The sequence below is a fragment of the Mycteria americana genome, chromosome 4 (assembly GCF_035582795.1).
Source record: "Mycteria americana isolate JAX WOST 10 ecotype Jacksonville Zoo and Gardens chromosome 4, USCA_MyAme_1.0, whole genome shotgun sequence".
NCBI lineage: Eukaryota > Metazoa > Chordata > Aves > Ciconiiformes > Ciconiidae > Mycteria > Mycteria americana.
The window spans coordinates 37219516-37237278 of NC_134368.1; the positions used below are offsets into that span (position 1 = coordinate 37219516).

Below are 17763 nucleotides of genomic sequence, written 5' to 3' on the forward strand. Positions count from 1 at the left end.
CTCATTTATTTATAGCTGTATGAACACAACTATTCTAGGAAAAAAAAAAAAGCCACAACAGTCTTCTGTAAGAAGTAGAAATAAACGACCTTTCCTCCTTCTCGGAAGGAGACAACATACCAGCGTACACATCTGGCTGCTCAATACATAGTCCAGTCATGTTTCTTCAGACTTCGCATTCCCCCTGATTTCACTTTGGGATTACAAGCGGTTTCTTTTGTCAGCTAGGAGACAAGATCTGTCATATGAACAAACAAGAATAAATCCTTAGCTACTCCATCAGTAAAAGTACCTACACTTTCTTCCCCCCCCCCATGTTAAAGTAGCCTTTTCAGTGGCATTCCCCATGCCCTATCCATTTTTGATAAGACCATAACCTTAAATCCCTATGCATATTGATCCTTACTAGCAGGCTTCTACATCTAACTGCTATGTATCTACCACCAAATTTATTTACTTAAATACTAAAAGCATTAAAAAAAAAAAGATAAATATTCTGAATTGTAGTAAACCAACAGCGTTACACACCATCTGATCTTCTCCTCTTCCTGCTTATGGATCTGCTGGTTTCACACTCTTGTTTCTGTGCTGCTGGATCCTCTCTCAGCAAGCCACATTTGTCACTTAGTGAGGAGCCAGAGTGTTCTCTCAGTTTCATCGTCTGAGTGTGCTGAATTGTGGTGAGGAACTTGGCACATTCCAGAAAGCCATAAGCCAGTGCCAGGTCTGCTGCTGTTTGTCCGCTGTTGTTGCACAAGCTGAAACACAGCATTAACAATAACCATTCAATTAAACTGGAATATATATTATGAGCAAGCACTGATCAAGATTAACTTTAGAAAGGTATAAAAATAAGTACAGAGAATCAATACCAAGGAAACAATGTCAATGATAGCATGGGGCTCTACTCATACAGAGGGATGGTATTAAATGCCACAAGGAATAATTATTTTAAAATAAATTTGTTGTCAGATGATGACTGGTTTAGCAGATCAGAAAGGCAAGAGGAAGGTGAGCACAGCATGAGTCAAAATGGAAAATGAACAAGGAGAACTTAGGATCGGGAATAGTCTCTTAGCAGTTACTACAGAGGTCTTGAATGTGGAACTAAAGGACAGCATGTGTTCTGTGCTACTTTGGTGTTTATGTCTGGCAGTTTTTAATACTGCTTTTATGGCTATGGTCATGCTATATTTACAGTCTTAGCATGCACGCTCTGAACAAGAAAAACTGTGTGAAATACATGTATCCTTTGACACTGTTACTGAAATGACTAAATGTAGCTCAACTTACTCAATTTTGGCATCGCCAGCAACAAGGAGAGCAAGACATTCCAAACTCCCAACTTTTGCTGCTTTATGAATCGGGGCTTCTCCAAGGCAATCCTAAAAACACAATTTATATACAGCCATCATTTGAAGGAAGCGAAATAGGAGGAAGCTGTCTTGTTCTCCAACATGACCATTTATGGAGTGTTACTCTGTATACCAGTCTGTTGTGAGTTGAGAGATTAAAGGAATATAGCTAGTGAGGTGTACTCGGTAACTGCCATTAAATGTTTAGTGTGTTCATCACAGCAAAGTAGAAATACTATCCCATGCAATACTCGTGCTTTAGCCTTTACTTTCTAAAAGATGATTTACCCAGAATCCCCTCTGTACACTCATTAACAGCATCTTTCGGCACCGTTCCGGGATTGCTGTAACCAACAAGGTGCTGCTGCCAGCTCAGAGGTTTAAGCAAATTAAACTTTGCGGCCAGAGGAAGAATCCTTATGTTTACTGGAAGTAGGGGCAAAATTTCAGAGGAAAAAGGAATACTCATTTGTGTAAAAGAATTAAGTTCTTTTGACATCTGCATGCAGCGCTGTAAGTGTGAAAATTGCATTATAAATTGTAAATGAAATCGCTAACGCAATATAGACAGGATTTCTGGTTCATGCTAGAATAGTTACTCTAAAACAAGCAACCCCAGATACCTCATGCAATACAACTGTGTATATAAAACCTCTCTTAGATAAAAAAATACATAATATAAATGGGATTTACTGATATGCCAGATTAGAAGTGGGAGAAACAAAACTTCTGTATTTTACCTGTTGGTTCAAATTTGCTCCTGTCTGCAGTTGCCAAAGTAGGAAAAAAGCTTCACCGCCACAAGCAGCCAAGTGAGCTGGAGATTGACCAAAGGCATCTGCAGGTGCGTTCACACCGGTTCCTGCCTCAAACAGATTGCTGAAGCTACCAGACTAAAATGAACAAGATACCAAAAAAAAAGCACAATGTTATTGCCAGACTAAGCCACGGCAAGTCCGAGAACACTGGACCAGAGCAGAAAACAGCCCCTCGCAAATCATCGACCGTCACGTTCCTTGAGACTGCCCTTTAGAAACAGGCACTCCGCGCATGGCTTTGGTGGCTCCCCGTCTCTTAACCAGAAATACTGATCGCCATGGGCAGCGCCCCAACGTATCTAGCAGCGACTCCAGGCAAGCTACGCTTCATACGGTCCCGTAGCTGGGCTCCCGGTAAGACACGAACAGCGGACCGACCTTCCCCAAGCCTCACCTCCGAGCTGCAATCCAGCACCAACATCGCCGCCCTTGCGCCGAGCACGCCTGGCTCTCACGGCTCCGGGGCGGCCGCGGCAGCGAGGCCCGGCAAGACGCTGTCCCTCCGCCGCACCTCGCAGGCTGCGACGGGCGGGCAGCCCCGCCCGCAGCCCCCGCCCACTGCCGGGCGCCGGCCGCGGCACGTACACAAACAGGGGCACACGGGCGGAAAGCCGCCCGGCCGGCCCCGATTGGCCTCCCCGGGGGCCCGTCCCGTCCCGCCCCGCCTCGGCCTGGCGGCGCGGCGCCGGGAAGCGGGGCTGGCGGCGGTGGGGCGGCCATGGCGCGGGGGGCGGCCCGGCACGTCCCTCACACACTCGCAGGCGCAGGCCCGCAGGCGCGGGCGGGGAGGGCGGGAAAGCCGCCGGGCTGGGAGCGCGACAGCGGCTGCCGCGGGCAGGCAGCCGGCGGTGTCGGGGAGCGAGGGCCAGGCCGTGAGAAGGCGGGTCGAGGATCTCCGCCTGGCACCGTCGTCGGGGGACGACGCGTGGTTTCGACCGAAACCCCCGCCCTGCTGGCTAACCGGGCTGTATGTTAATCATTGTATTTGCTTGATTTGCTGTTGCCGAGTGCCGCTTCCAACCTGGTTCTGCCAAGGTGTGCCTTAACGCTGCTCGGGGAAGACTACCTCGAGGCAGACGTGGGTCTAGGCAAGAAAAAAAATGAAGAAGAAGATTGACTTGGACTTTTTCCCCCACAAAGCTTAAGTCGGCATAAAGAAGTCCCCGCTATCTTCCTGCCCGAGCTCTGCCACTACCGAGGGAGGCTGAACAGGCATGACAAATTCAGCCGTCCGTCAGACCCACGGCTCCCGTTCAGCGTACGCCTTACCGCAAGTTCATCGCCACTCTGAGTGGGGCTGGACGTGGCGGTGATTGCGGAGGTCGGGGTAGCCACCTGTTACATCTGTTCAAAACACATTTGCAAGAACTGAATTTCTATTTTCACTTCCTTCAGCACTGAGTATCCCAGAGAGGGTCAGGCGTACCATCTGGGCCAAAGTCACAAACAAAATTGCCACCCACAGACCGGTCTGGCCACGCTCAAAGGCAGTTACCATCAAAACAAATTGCTTGAAATCTATTTTGAACAAGGTGACAGTGACGTTTGACGGTGAAACCTGCTTTCCCCCCGCAGAGCTTTCGTACTCCGTGTCCATGCTTGCTGGGGAAGGCAGGGGTGGAAGAGGTGAATGCCCACGTGCAGAGAAGCCACAGTCCCCTTCACTGACTGCTTTCAGTTTTAATAAAACAACTGCGGAACTTCGTTTTCATGGACACAGTCTTTGCTCAGATTATGTTTAAAAGCAACTGCCTGTCCTTTCCATGCTATAAAATCCAATTTGACAGGGGATTCAATTACCACTAATCACGCGTCACAGTTACAAGCCTGAAGAGAAGGGAAGAGCATCTTAACCCAGTGTCCAAGGTATACAATTCTGTTTCCTTACCACTAGATAATTTCCTTCTGTGTCAATGCCTACATGTTTGTTATGGAAGTTACTCATAATCACAACCATCATTTAAAAAAAAAAATGGAAATCAGAAGTCATGTGTTTAAAAAAAAATAAAATTGCATGGTTTTGATAAACAGAGTTAAGGGAAAAGAAGCCGAAAAGTGTTCCTTTAGGGTATGTATAGTTCTGAAATAAAGGCACAAACATTATGACAATTACTTCCTGCTTCTCCTTTGGGAAAGCAAATATAAATTATATCAGTAGTGGAATATGAACATATATAGTATCATTTTTAAAGGTGCAGAAGTCCAGGAAAATAGGCGGTGTTAGCAATTCAGCAGAATTGTTTCAGTAAGTGACAGTTTTCACCTCTCCTTTCATACGGAAAGAAATACACCTGTGTAATTACCAAATGCTTTTTTTCCTGAACAGCTAGCCAAGCAAATTAGTTAACAGACAAATAAAATCCCTACACTTCTACCTGTGCATTGTTAGGGATGAAACAACTCTGCACAGATGCCAGAAATCCAGTCATTGTTTATGCAACTATAAAGCCTCTTCTGAAAATACACATATCCAGAAGTAGCTTAAGACTAAATAGTCTTGGATCGCCCAAGAGGGTTTTTTTAAAGACTTTCCCTCCCCTACGTTACCTCGACAATTCATAGGTTCAAGCTGCAACCCGAGGAATCCCATCTTTCCAGCCTAACCACCTACACAAACTCTCACATCCTGCCAGCCGCAGCTCTCTCCAAATTCTTGATATTAATTAGTTCTTGAGCGTCGTGGCACATGTTGCTCACCTCATTAGTGCCTGCAAAACTCTTCTGCTGCTGAATGGCTGATACTTGCATTGGTTATAAACACAGATGCAACAATTTTGATCTATTTTGTATGGCACAGCCCAAGTGCCACTTAAGGACGATGCTTCCCGGCTACAGCTGTTCTGGAAAATAACTCGCTAAAAATTCCTCTGCGGTTCGTATCTCAGACCACACATCATGCATAGGTATCAAGAAAATGGAATTGGAAAAACTGGTCCTGATAAATGTGTGTAAGCAACCAGATAAACCAAGGCATGCTGTTGAATCTCACACCCTTCAGCACCAAAAGCAGCCGCGCAGCCCAGTGCTAATTGCCTTTGCTGAAGGGTATCGTTGCTTTCACAGCCTGTTCTTCCCTCTGCCTGTTAAATCAAGTAATTCATTGATGCTTTCAAGACGTTTATTTTCCTGTAGCCTTCTTAGGCTGTATCATCTACACAAAACGAATCAGGATGAGTTTTAGGTTTTTGGCACTTAAAGTCGGTTGGGACAGTTGGAAAACAGCATGCGGAGCCCACAGGTTTAGCCACACAAATCCGCAAGCATTTCTCTCCTCTTTTGACTGTTGCCTCTCTCCCTGTTGCTATAGAAACAGATTGCACTGCCGAAAATGGAAGGATGATAATCATCTGGGAAAAAAAAAAAAAGGAAAAAAAAAAAGCTGGCAATGTAGCTAAAGATTATTTTAAAAGCACTCTCGCAGCATTTTGGCGTTACAACTCTTTTTATAAGAGAGACAGCCAGAAGCTGTCAACAGAAGTAGGAACAATGCCTGACATTTCAGGAGAAATGGGCTTCAGACAGCGTTTTCCCTCAATTATCCTTCAAAGTTTTGTAGTATCTATATGGGGAAAACAAACTACGTTACAACGAACAGTTTCTGATCACTGGAAGTAGCGAAGTCCCATTCGCTAGACTGAAGTTTCGTGGCCTGTTGCCCTTTTAGCTGGATTGCATTCAGAGTTTCTGTTATTTTTGCCTATAATCGCTTTCTGCAGAGCATTTCGGGCTTCTGCGTTTAATTTGCAACAGGACCGGCAGGCAGCGGGAGGGACCCGGTGGATGCCCAACCCGCAGCCTGTCCTGGCCCGTCACGTATTTTCACATTGTTTGGCACTGGCCAACAGGCAGGAATGTTGTCTGTCTCCACGGGCCCTGGCCTACGTGACACCGTCACTCTCCTTTCCTTCGGAAAATGGACCAAACCCCAAAGGGAAAAAAATACCGACGAAATACCCACGAAGAATTCCCCGTCTTCCTTCTTGCGCCTTGTCGAAGGCCGTGGGACCCCCAGGCCCGGCTACGGAGCCGTGCTCGATGCGGCCGCGGGCCGGGCCGGGCTGCGGGGGGCTCCGCGACAGCAAGGGGACAACGGCCACCCGCAACCGCCACCCGCCTCGAGGCGCCCGCCGCTTCACACGGCCCGGCGGCCGCCGTGAGCCCCCGGCGGCTCGGGGAGCCCGAGGCAGCAGGGCCGCTGCGGAGCGCCCGCGTCGCCGCTACCCGGCGGAGCCGGCGGGGCGGGCCCGGGTTCCCGCCGCCCAGCAGGCTCGGCCCTCGCCCCCTCCCGGCTGCGGCCGCCCGGGAGGCCGCTCGCCGCCGGGGCCGGGATGAAGCTGCGCGGCGAGCGCCTGCCCCGGGCCTGCAGCGCCCAGCCCGCCCCCGAGGGGCCAGGTACGGAGCCGCCCCCGCCCCTCGGCCGCCCGGCAGGGCCCCGCGGGCCGGGCTGGAGCCGGGGCTGCGAGGCTCCCCCAGCCTCGCTGCTTCCCAGCCGCCACGGAAAGGTATTTGGTGATGCGGGGTCCCCTCTTGAGTTCAGGTTCGCTCTCAAGCTCTTCCACGGCGAACTTAGCGTTCGCAAGGGCCAGGCTGTCTTCACGGAACTTTTCCTGTTTATAAAGCAGCCCTCTCTTTCATCTTAGTCTTTTAAAAAACGTGCTAAAAAGGGGACACCACCAGCTCCAGACCTTTAGTGTGCTTATCGATGCTGTTCCGTCTGTTTTGGGAAAAACACACATGTATGTCTCTTTTCAAGCAGAGAACTGCAGCTGTGCTGCCTTATTTGCAAAAGCAGAGGAGCTGCTGGCGAAGAGAACGGCAGGTGGAGATCCTCTGGCACATTTCCTGAAAGGACAACTGTACTACGAAGAGGTTGTGGTTTCCTTCTTTTAAGTAAATATTATAAAGCTGACAATTTTCAATACCATTTCAGTGGAAAAAGAGACACCTTAAAAAAAGCTACAAGAGATGCCTACGCCTGTTTTTTCCCATGAAAACCACCAGGTGTTGCCCCTAAAGTTTTTCCTACGCTTTCCCCAAGCACCTTCCAGTTCCTTCCCAGGTCTCCTAAGGACCAGATAAGCAAGCAGCCGGCTATCCCTACAGCTAACTGACTAGCCGAGTTGTTTTTTGGCCAGCTGACTGGCGCCGAAACACCACACAGTGTTTTCAGTTACGTGGTACTGGTCCCTGACCCAAGACACATCTTCAGTTCTTTGTTCCCTACCTAGCCACCAGTTTTGATGAAACACGTTATCTTTGAGATTTCTGTCCCTGCCCACTTTGGCTAAAATTGGTTCACCCATGTATTTGAAAGTAAATGCTCAGGGAACAGTGTAAGACTGGCTGGCAGGTGAACTTAAACCTCAATCTCTTGTGAAAATTAGAATAAGTCAGTTCAGGAAGATGGAAAATAATGTAGTACAAGTATTGATTCATGTATTTTCAAGTGTGACGTGCATGGATTCAGTACTGTTTATAGTTCAGCTAGTGGCACAGTGTAGTTTGCAGCAGGAGCAGAATTAACTCATGCAGGGTTTCTTTCTGGGCCCTGTCCTTCTTAATGCTTTCATTAATGAATTGCCTGATTTTGGTATGATCCAGACTGACCCCATGGAGCAGACCTGTCTGCTTCTTGATGAGCTGGCTTGGATGCCCATGTTATATATTGCTGTCCATCCCTAAATTTATTCTTTGAGCAGGTTTTAATTTTCAGATTTTTGGACATATGTCTGTAGTCCCTAAAAATGCATGTTCTCATAGTACTGCAATTTCAGATCTTAAAAAAAAACACACTGCCTGATCAGAGCCTGATGACCCCTTCTTACAGCACTAAGTTCTGAGGAAAGGTGAGAGTACAGGTGCCTCCCGTACTTCTTTTTCTGATACTCATGACAGCTGGTTGTAAAAAGGCACTGTTTTTTTTTTCTCAGAGTTCTTTAAAAAAACAAAGCCCACACAGTCATAATGGCTAAGCTCCTGAGAGAATTAGTAGTTTGGACAATTACTAGTTTGGACAGTATTAACAAGGGGCATTTTGTCATTGTGAGGAGGTTTCACTGACTGTCAAACAATTGCTCAGTCCTAAGCTTTTGCAGTCTGGTACTGTTTTATCAAAACATACAGAAAATTTGAAGGAAAAGTATAGAGAAGAACATTTGCATTTCAACATTGTTTTTACTTAGTATGCTGATATGCATGCATAAAAATATTTTAGTAAGGACACCAGGCTCAGTTAATTGTTACATTACTAAATATAGTTTCTTCTTTGACCTAATGCAGAAGCCAATGCTCTCTAAGATTCTTTGTTAGAAGTATCTCTGCTGTTGCAGGTGATGCCTTCCTAAGAAATGTGGGGCAGACAGGTGGGTCTATAAAGTCTTCAGACACCTGAGTTTAGTCTTTGTGAAACCAAAGCTTAGTTGAGATGCAAAAGCAGACTCTTAAGCCCTCAAGGTATAAGAATAGCTCACCTAAGCTAAGGGATGTCAGATAGATAGGACAGGGCATCTGAATTAGACTCTTATCTCCTTAAATTAAAAAGATGGCATTTTGGGGAAGGGGAAGAAAGGTTGACAGAACATATTTTGGCTTCACAGATGATGTTTGTATACCACTACTTGTATTTAGTTTTTTTAAAATATATATAAAAACCATGAAAACTTGTTTGAAAGTCCTAAGTACTTCCACCCTGTCCAACTTTCTTGTGGTTGTTGACTTACTGTTTCTGTTTTCTGTCACTTCTATGGTTGCAATTTTTTGTCCTTTGTTCATGAGGGAAATGCTCCAGGTTGAAAAACTGTAAGAGAGTATATACTGGAGAGTTAAGCTGCCGTACGTACTTTTTGTTCTGTGTATTTCATTGTTTATTCTGTCTTTCCCAGGGGCTGTATGACGAAGCATTAATACAGTTTGAAAAAATCAAGGATACGGATTTTCAAGCAATGTATCAGCTTGGTGTAATGCATTATGATGGACTAGGCACTAAAGAAGACCCTGTGAGTAATCTAGCTGTACACTTTTTACTTTTCTTTTAATATTAACTGATAATAACTAAGCGCTTCTTTGTAAGCTTGAGTATTAAGTTTAAAATAAACAGGTCTTTGATTTAGAATTAGTTTCATAAAGTACAGATGTTTACAAAGCATCATTAAAGAGGGAGGCTTCTGGGCTGAAGTCCTCAAAAACAGAATAATAAAATAGGTTTATCTGAGAAATATGATAATTTGTATTTTAAAATATAACTTCTAAGGGTTTGTTTGTGTGGAAGCTATGTTTAAAAATTGCTGTTAATTTGTTACTTTTAAATAAGCAGTGTATATAAATGAAAATGCGTAAAAATGGAAATCAAACAACTATATTTCAAAGAGTAAAACATGTTGCACAAAGATGTTTTTTAAGGTACTTCCTATTCTCTTAACACAGATGCTAAAGAAGATTGTGCTTCTGCCAGTGGTTGGCAGTAATATTTTTAAATTAGACAAATTAAGAATTACATTTGCAAGAATTTGAGGAATTCAAATTGAAGAATTATATCACAGAAAAGGAAGACAAAGGAATGAATTGCTACAATATGAAGAGAAGAGTTCATTTATTGGAGAACATGATCTTAAAGAGTAGTATGAGGAAAGAATACAAAGAGGATGAAAGAAAGGGTAGATAACAAGACAATGAACCAAAGGGCAAGAAAATGAACCAAACAGTATATTAACAAATCAGATTCTTGTCTGGTGCTTAGAGGAGTGTCAGCAGAGCAGAAAATATTCTGCAGGTTTTTAGAGGTGGCTCGTTTGTGCTGTATGCCTGTATAATTACTGCATTGGTTTACTTGCAAATAAACATTTTAGTAAAGTTTCTTTCTTTTTTGTGTATTACAATATGAGAGGTGAATAAAAGAGGAACCTTTTATAAAGGACTATTTCTAGTGTATTTAAACAGGGTGTCCATGCTAAATCCTAACAGTGTAAATCTTGTTTCCAAAATACTCACGAGGTTCTTGGATGATACATCATACAGCCGCTCATATGCAAAGTTCTCCATTTTCTTATTCAACATTCTCATTTTTTGTCCATTATGAATCTAAGGTATTTTTAATGGAGGAACTTCAGAGTGTGCTATTGTATTGCTTCGCCTTCTGTTAAGGTTGTTTTATGATTTCCGATACATCGTGCAATACGACAAAGATTACAGAAGTCTAAAATTGAAAATGTAGCAAGTTTAGGATGTGACATTCATTTATGTAAGCATGAGAATATTTTTGAAAAAATTTTTATCAATGAAGAAGAGTAATATAATCTCAGATGAACATTTATAAGGAAATGTTTCACATTAAAAATATGCTGGAGTAAAAAATCTAGGGGCTGTCTAGTAACCAAAGATCAGTTCTGCTTTGGTATGACACTGTTCTCCAGATGGTCCTACCAGCATGCCTTAGCCTTTCTTCAAAGCAGAAACATTACCTGCCTCGCAGAAGTTAGTGGATTCTCAGGTTCTTTGTTTCATCCTCTTCCCAGTGTGAATGTAATAATTAAAATATCTCAATTTTAGGAAAAGGGAGTGGAATACATGAAGAAAATACTTGACTCTGATTCCCCAAAAGCAAGACACTTGAAGTTTGCAGCTGCGTACAATCTTGGCAGAGCGTATTATGAAGGATGTGGTGTTAAGCAGTCAACTAAAGAGGCTGAAAGGTAACGGCAGTCAGTAATTTTCCTGATGAGTATAAGATGCTAGGATGCTGTGTTACTTAAACTTTCTTTGTCCCCATTTTCTTAGGTTGTGGCTTATTGCTGCAGACCATGGGAACCCAAAAGCCAGTGTGAAGGCCCAGAGTACTTTAGGAATGCTTTACTCTGTGTCAGTTCTAAAAGATCTGAAGAAGGTAAAGCCCACTTGTACCTTTTGAGTTTCATGAGTCCCAATTAATTTTTAATTTCACAGAAAGAGTACAGTAATATATTTGACTCTGAAAACTGTATTTTAAGTACTGCTAGGCATTATCATCTGTTTAAGCCCGTATGAACAGATGGCCAGAATCCCTCATTTTGACTCACTTGACGCTGCTAGCCAAGATTTTTTTTTTTTAACTGGGAGTTATCAGGGAGAAGGATATAATGGATTAAAGTTTTGTCAGCCTTGGTACCCTTCAGAAATGAAGCAGGTGTTACTGATTGACAGCTCTGACAGTAAATGAAGCAGGTTTAAAAGCCTTACAAGGATTCTGCTTTCTTTTACATATAAGCACTTCCTACAGGCTGGTTTGTGAAAGCTTTTATGGAAACAGTACACAAAAAAAGCGGCTAAAGTGAAAACATACTCCAACTTTGTGCCTCTTGTTTAGGCCTTTTTCTGGCATTCAGAAGCATGTGGCAATGGAAATCTGGAATCACAGGGTGCACTTGGTGTTATGTATCTCTATGGACAAGGTATATGTAAAAACACTAAGGCTGCTTTGGAGTGTTTGAGAGAAGCAGCAGAACGTGGAAACATCTATGCTCAAGGCCATCTTGTGGAATATTATTACAACAGAAAATTTTACTCAACAGCTGCTGCAGTTGCCAAAAGGTGAAGTTAATTTCACTTTATTTTTTATTATAGTTCTTCATGTAAAACCATGGAACTCAGATTAAAATGATGAAGTTCATGCTCCTGTCTCTCAACCTCAAGAGACACTTGAGATAATGAATTGCAAGACCTCATCTTTAAAGAGCAAACCACAGACAAAATTAATACTATCACATTCTCAGTTATTCAGTACAGTTGAACTTTTCTTTCTGATCGTGTGAAGCAAAACAGCCTTGAACTAGAATCCCAAATAGAAGCCCATGCTCAACCCTGCCTTCCTGTCTCCTCAGTCCACAATCTGCTCTAGGCTCCTGCCTTCACCGTTCCCTTTTAAACCCCTACAAGTACTCTTCCGCTCTCCACATCCCCCATCGTAATGTCATTCCTACCCACTGTCTTCCACCCCATCATTTCCTTGCTCTGTGGCTCAGCATGCTTTGGTCCAGTTCCTGTGTCCTTCACAGGAAGTGCAAGCATTGATACTGGGTAGGATCCTGGGACCTAGAAGTAGCTGCTGCACACAGTGCCAAGTTATCGCCCTTTACCATTTCATCAGTTGCTGCTTACAGGGAAGCATGCCGCACACGCATTTTTAAGCCTGGACCACAAAATCAGCATCTGCTTGCGTAGAGGTACTAGTCTGAGCCACAGCTAGGCAGCACTGACTGGCCTTTTCACAGGCAGTCACTGTGGGATGCGCTGCTCTACCTACACGCTCTGGCAAGGTTTGTGTATTGCAGAAATAGTGACTTCTGTTATAGGCTGCAATATTTAAAATAGCCAGTCTGTATCAAGTTTCTGTACCTTGAACTAGTCATGGAAAAGAAAAGCAATGTTGGTGCCAGTTCTATAGCTGATAAACAGCACATTTCTGTGAGAAACCGCCAGAGCTGGCCAGTACATGTTAGAAGTTCACTCTGTCAATCAGATCATTAATTTCTTGGAAATAAGATGCAGATAGACTGACTACTTATACAAGCTGCACACAACAGCATTTGTGCTTTTTGTGGTATGTTTATGAAGCTGCTGCTGCCCAGCAATAAACATGTCACAACTTACCCTCTTACAGAAGCTGCACCCTGTATATGCCATGGCACAGCAGCAGCTCTGGTAATTCAGTAGTTCAGCAATGAATGCTGTTTGCTACACTCACTGCTGAAAAGGATTGTTTTCTCTCTGAGCTGCTGCTTTTCTCTCTCTTGCATTGTAAGTAGACTGATAGCTATGCAGTCTAGTCTAGCTCTTCTCGCTTGGAATGCATCCCCTCCAGTCAATGCTGCACGGTAGATTATTCAGACAAGTAAATAGTGCACTTCATCAGCTGCAGTTATAGTTGCAGAAAATAGCAATGAAATCCCATCCTACGGCCAGAAATGACAATTTCTGAACCAAAAGATACTGCAACCATGCTTGAAACTGTTCCACTTAATTGGGATTGCAGTTGACCTTGAGGCAAAAATCTCATAGCAGTTCAACCAGTTGTATCAAGCATCAATACCTTTCCTGCTAAAATTCGTTTGTCCTTCATACCATGTTCATACCAACTATACAGTTTGCTACATTATGTGCAAACATATGAACATTATGTGATTATGTACAATATAACCTCACCTAATACTTGGAGTCTAGATCAGCTACTGATACTTCACTTCAAATAACAATTCTGTTATCCCATACACTTCTACTTACCCATTGCTATGGTATGTTCTTTAAGTCAGCTGTGCTGAACTAGAATTTTTGCCTGACTTGACTGGGTATTGTTATTTGCATCAGCATCCTGTTGTGTATCTTTTGGAAAGGAAGGCAAAAATGCTGTATCAGGAAAGATAAAAGAGGTGATAGGTTACTGTTATTATATTTGAATGTTCTTGCTATTAAGTCTTTGGGGTTTTTTTCTGTTGTGTTACTGTATTTGTTAATGGGACCAAGTTAGGTGGGAGAACATTGCTCTCAACACATTCAAGTCATTTAGCAGGCACTGACTTGCAGAGGGTTACTTCAGAACAATCTTTCATAAACACCAATTTATAGGGAGTAGCTATAAACTGAAATGACTTGCACTTTTTTTTTTCTGTCAAGTCTGTGACTATTTGACACAACAAAGAACTAAAATGATATGTAAAGAAGCATATAATTACTGTTTGGTATCTAGAAAGGCTATGGGGCTTGGGGGTTTCTGTTTTAAGACAACAGAAAAAAAAATCAATTCCCACTTAGAAAGTGTTGTATGTAATACTATAGTAACAATACTAGGTAATTACAGCCTTATAGTTAAAACAATGTTCACTTTGTCCCTCTGATTCTTAAAACGGTTCTTAGTAAAAACAACACGCTGAAAATAAGGTGACAGCAAGCAGACAGATGCATGCAGAAGAAAGAAAATAATTGAGCTGAAACAGTCGTTAAGTGGTCGTCATAAATGGGTCTTACAACCTGAGCCTCTCAAGTATGTCCAAGACCTTCAGATTACTATGATTTGCCAATATCCTAGTAAGAACTTGCAATTTTAGAATCATAAAATCATGGAATAGTTTGGGTTGGCCCTTTGAAGATCATCTAGTTCCAACCCCCCTGCTGTGGGCAGGGACATCTTCCACTAGATGAGGTTGCTCAATTATATGAAATAAAAGCTTTGCCTTTCTTCCACATATATATTAATTTCAATAAAATATTTTAATAGGAAAAATTAGCATAAAATATGCTGCCTTTTATAACTAGTATAAGTAGAGTGAAAGTGACTGCAAAAGTTATATATTTGTTTGCTATTTAGTATCACAACATTCAAACAAGACTAACTTCAAATCAAACACTGAACAGAAGAATCCTCATCAGGCTGCTGAATACACGTCAATTTCAGCTTATTTTGGATAAGGATGTAAATGGAAAGGAGGCATTGTCAAGTCATATATAGTCGACTTAAATTATTGCTTGAAATAGCATTATCTAACCTAATGCTGTAAATTCCACAACAGGATTACAGAAAATGACGACATCGATATGCTAGCAAAGATAACTGATTGTCTTCCTACATATGTAGCCAAGGGGGTCGCTATGGCTGCTTTCTACTTGGCTAGATGCCTCCAGCTTGGCCTAGGTGTACAGCAAGATCAAGCTGCTGCTAAAAAATACTATTCTAAGGTAAGCTGGGAAAGTCTGACTGACTAATTTATATCTCATGAAATTGAGCAATACCTTGGATTTGAGTCTTTAAACTTGCTGTGTGGTTAAAGACTCCAACGTTATTTCTGTAAAAAAAAAAATCTGTGCAAGAAAATGAAGAGTGATAAAAGTATACTGAAAACTACTAAAAATAGTCTTGAAAAGATACTATCTGCCCACTTGCTTAAGCAAACAACACATTCTGCCAAACAAACAAAAAATTTAAAAAAAAAAAAAAATCTGTGATAATCACCACAGCAAAAAGCTTGGTAACTTGCAAGGTAAATTAGCTAAATGATTTGAATAGTTTTATCCCCAACTGATTTGCTGTCTGTCATTCTCTCAAACTGAAAAATCGTAACTTTTCCTCTACTTTAGATTCTCTAACAATTACAACCTTCATTAACAATACATTCATCAGTCATAATTGGTTGTCATGCTTATTTTTATGTTTACATTTTTAGCAATAGCTGAGGATATACTGCTACTGATACACAGGGGAAAAAATAGGTCACATTTTTTGAAAGTTCTAAAGTTGAAGTAAGATTTATTGCTTGAGGAAAAAGATCAATAATGAATTCTAGAAGATGAACCTGTTAAATAGTATCAGAGATGCCTAAAGGTACAGTCAAGGCAAGATGATTACGCCAGCTGAAGGGAGTGTAGCAAGACTGGATCTGTGCTTCAGAGAGACTCTGATGTTTCTGCAAGTAGAATACTTTGATGTCCAGTTTGGTGCAATCCAAATAAATGGAGAGTTATGTAAATGATAAATTATCAAATAACAACTTTTGTGGCTCCTTACTTAGGGAAGCCACTGATACAAGAGGCCTAGCAGAGCAGGTGATCCTCTGAATACATACATTTTAAACATTTTGTTCTCCTGCTGTGAAAAGCGTTATAGAGGATAAGACGAGGAGGAGATCAGGAAAGGAATGTAAGCTGGGGTGTTATGAACACTGTAGCCAGTAGTCCTAGGTAAGTCTTAAGGCATGGAAGAGGCCCATCAGGATTAAACTGCTGCATGGCTTTGCATCAGTACGGCCCTTCCCCCGTCTTCCATCAGGTCTAGCATAACCACCACAACTGAAGAAAATTACAGCTTTCACTCATCATTCACTAGGCTGTACATCTGAGACTGATCTACGAATGTCACGAGATTCTTAGTATAAAAAGAGATGATTTCAGTTGACTGGTGCCATGCATCTCTACATCAACAACAAAAGAGAAAGAACAGAAAATAAACAAGGAAGGTACCTGAAGCAGTAACTTTATAACAAGTAAAAGACAAGAGTTTTGGGTGTGTTCAGTTTCTTTTGTACCTGAAAAATAATTTTCATGTTAACTGTACAATTATACCCACTTAAAATTAAAATCATGTTTGCTTTTTTAATTAACTGCTCAGCTGCATTTTTGGCCTACCATTCTTAGATCCAGTCAGCTTTGAAAGAGGTGAGAAAGAGAGGATGGGCATCCCAGAGGGTACTGAAACAGATGATGAAATTGATGAAACTGGTTAATGAAACTGACCCAGTCTGTAAGCAGATTTATGTTTCTGATGGTGGTGCCAGCACATGCCATACCAACCAACAGAACAAAAAAATAAAACCAAGCCTAACGCCATAGTCAAGTATGCTCCTTTCAAATACTGAATTTTTCTTATGTGGCATCAGAAACAGGGATTTAAAGCTTAATAAATCAACTTGTTAAAATATTAAAGAGTTAATAATCTCAGGTAATGCCAACAAAACTTAAAGACCTTATTAGTGTTATATTGATAACATACAATTTTGTTTTACTATAAACTAGAACTCCCTATTCTTTGTTTTCAAAGGCATGCCTTCTGGATCCTGCTGTTGCTTCTGACCTTGAACTGGCAGCTAATCTTGGGAGAATCTAGTGTTTCCTTTAACTGTGACTGGTATATAAATGTATTTCCTACAACAAACCATCTTTAATCTCCAGCAATTATAGACTGTTCATCACTTACTGCTTGCTTTTGAACTTTCTATAAATTATTACTTAAAGCAATTTACTGATTCTTTTTTATCTAAAAAAGGAGAAAGCAAAAAGCTCACACTCTTCCTTTAACTGAGATGAGGCAAAGGCAGACTTTAAAATGGTATTATTAAGGACATTTTACTGGGACAGATGTCCTGTGTTTTCTTCACGTCATACCACTATAATAAACTGAAACAAAATAAAAATGGTTGCTTCCTTTTCTGCATTTTTAGTATTTAAACATTACATTTCAATATTCTGAAAAGGTTGAACCCAAAGTTGTTTAGTTTTCACATACAACCCATTCACAGGTCATGACTATTTTTAAATCTTACCTTTGTTAGTGGTGTGTATACTTTCTTTGACACGCTTTTCTAATGCATCTAGATCTACTTACGTGTCTTAACACATTTTATGCTTAGACCGCAGAGATGCAAAGTTGGAAATTGGCCTGTATGACACTAAGCTTTACAGTTCAAACTCCGTCAACTTCTCAAACTAGAAAATACAACTTACAGAACTATGGAAAAAAAAATTAGTACGAAAACATTCAATATACATGTCCTCTGCACGAGGCCTGTTCTCAATCCTTCTTCATATTGCATTTACACTACCTCTGTTTGTATAGTTGAAAACCTTTTGGCTAGGAGCGTGTATGCCTGATCAATGTTATGCTGAATCTTTTATCAAAAGATACTTTGATTAACCACAAATAAATTTTACTGGTTGCTATCGTAAGCTTGCACATTTCTAAATATCTATTTACTTGTAAAACTTTGTATGTGCAGAATTTGGCTTGCTTCTTAGGACTGTGCCATGACTTGAAAGCTTTTTTGAAACTGCTGGAACAGAAGGTTAGATGTTACTAA

At 41.8% G+C, this 17763-nt stretch overlaps 2 protein-coding genes across 2 annotated transcripts; one reads left to right on the forward strand and one right to left on the reverse strand.

Moving 5' to 3' along the window:
- Positions 1-34: 34 nt before the first annotated feature.
- On the reverse strand, positions 35-2813 carry ANKRD37 (ankyrin repeat domain 37). The gene is made up of 5 exons (XM_075500218.1): positions 2568-2813; positions 2096-2248; positions 1294-1385; positions 529-758; positions 35-238 (listed from the first exon to the last, which is right to left on the reverse strand). Exons 1-5 carry the CDS (start codon positions 2592-2594, stop codon positions 225-227), a joined length of 516 nt encoding a protein of 171 aa, XP_075356333.1. The 5' UTR covers positions 2595-2813; the 3' UTR covers positions 35-224.
- A 3632-nt stretch (positions 2814-6445) lies between these two features.
- On the forward strand, positions 6446-17007 carry LRP2BP (LRP2 binding protein). Its single transcript, XM_075499228.1, has 8 exons — positions 6446-6565; positions 6930-7042; positions 9055-9168; positions 10718-10860; positions 10946-11051; positions 11511-11734; positions 14707-14872; positions 16728-17007. Exons 1-8 carry the CDS (start codon positions 6502-6504, stop codon positions 16791-16793), a joined length of 996 nt encoding a protein of 331 aa, XP_075355343.1. The 5' UTR covers positions 6446-6501; the 3' UTR covers positions 16794-17007.
- The last annotated feature ends 756 nt before the right edge of the window (positions 17008-17763 follow it).

Excerpts from the sequence above, each read along its gene's own strand:
- ANKRD37 (XM_075500218.1), bottom strand. The coding sequence starts at position 2,594 with ATGTTGGTGCTGGATTGCAGCTCGGAG. Across the intron at positions 1,386-2,095 it reads GAGCAAATTTGAACCAACAG|GATTGCCTTGGAGAAGCCCC; the intron begins GTAAAATACAGA and ends TTGTGTTTTTAG. Across the intron at positions 759-1,293 it reads GCTGGCGATGCCAAAATTGA|CTTGTGCAACAACAGCGGAC; the intron begins GTAAGTTGAGCT and ends GCTGTGTTTCAG.
- LRP2BP (XM_075499228.1), top strand. The coding sequence starts at position 6,502 with ATGAAGCTGCGCGGCGAGCGCCTGCCCCGGGCCTGCAGCGCCCAGCCC. Across the intron at positions 11,735-14,706 it reads GCTGCTGCAGTTGCCAAAAG|GATTACAGAAAATGACGACA; the intron begins GTGAAGTTAATT and ends ATTCCACAACAG. Across the intron at positions 14,873-16,727 it reads CTAAAAAATACTATTCTAAG|GCATGCCTTCTGGATCCTGC; the intron begins GTAAGCTGGGAA and ends TTGTTTTCAAAG.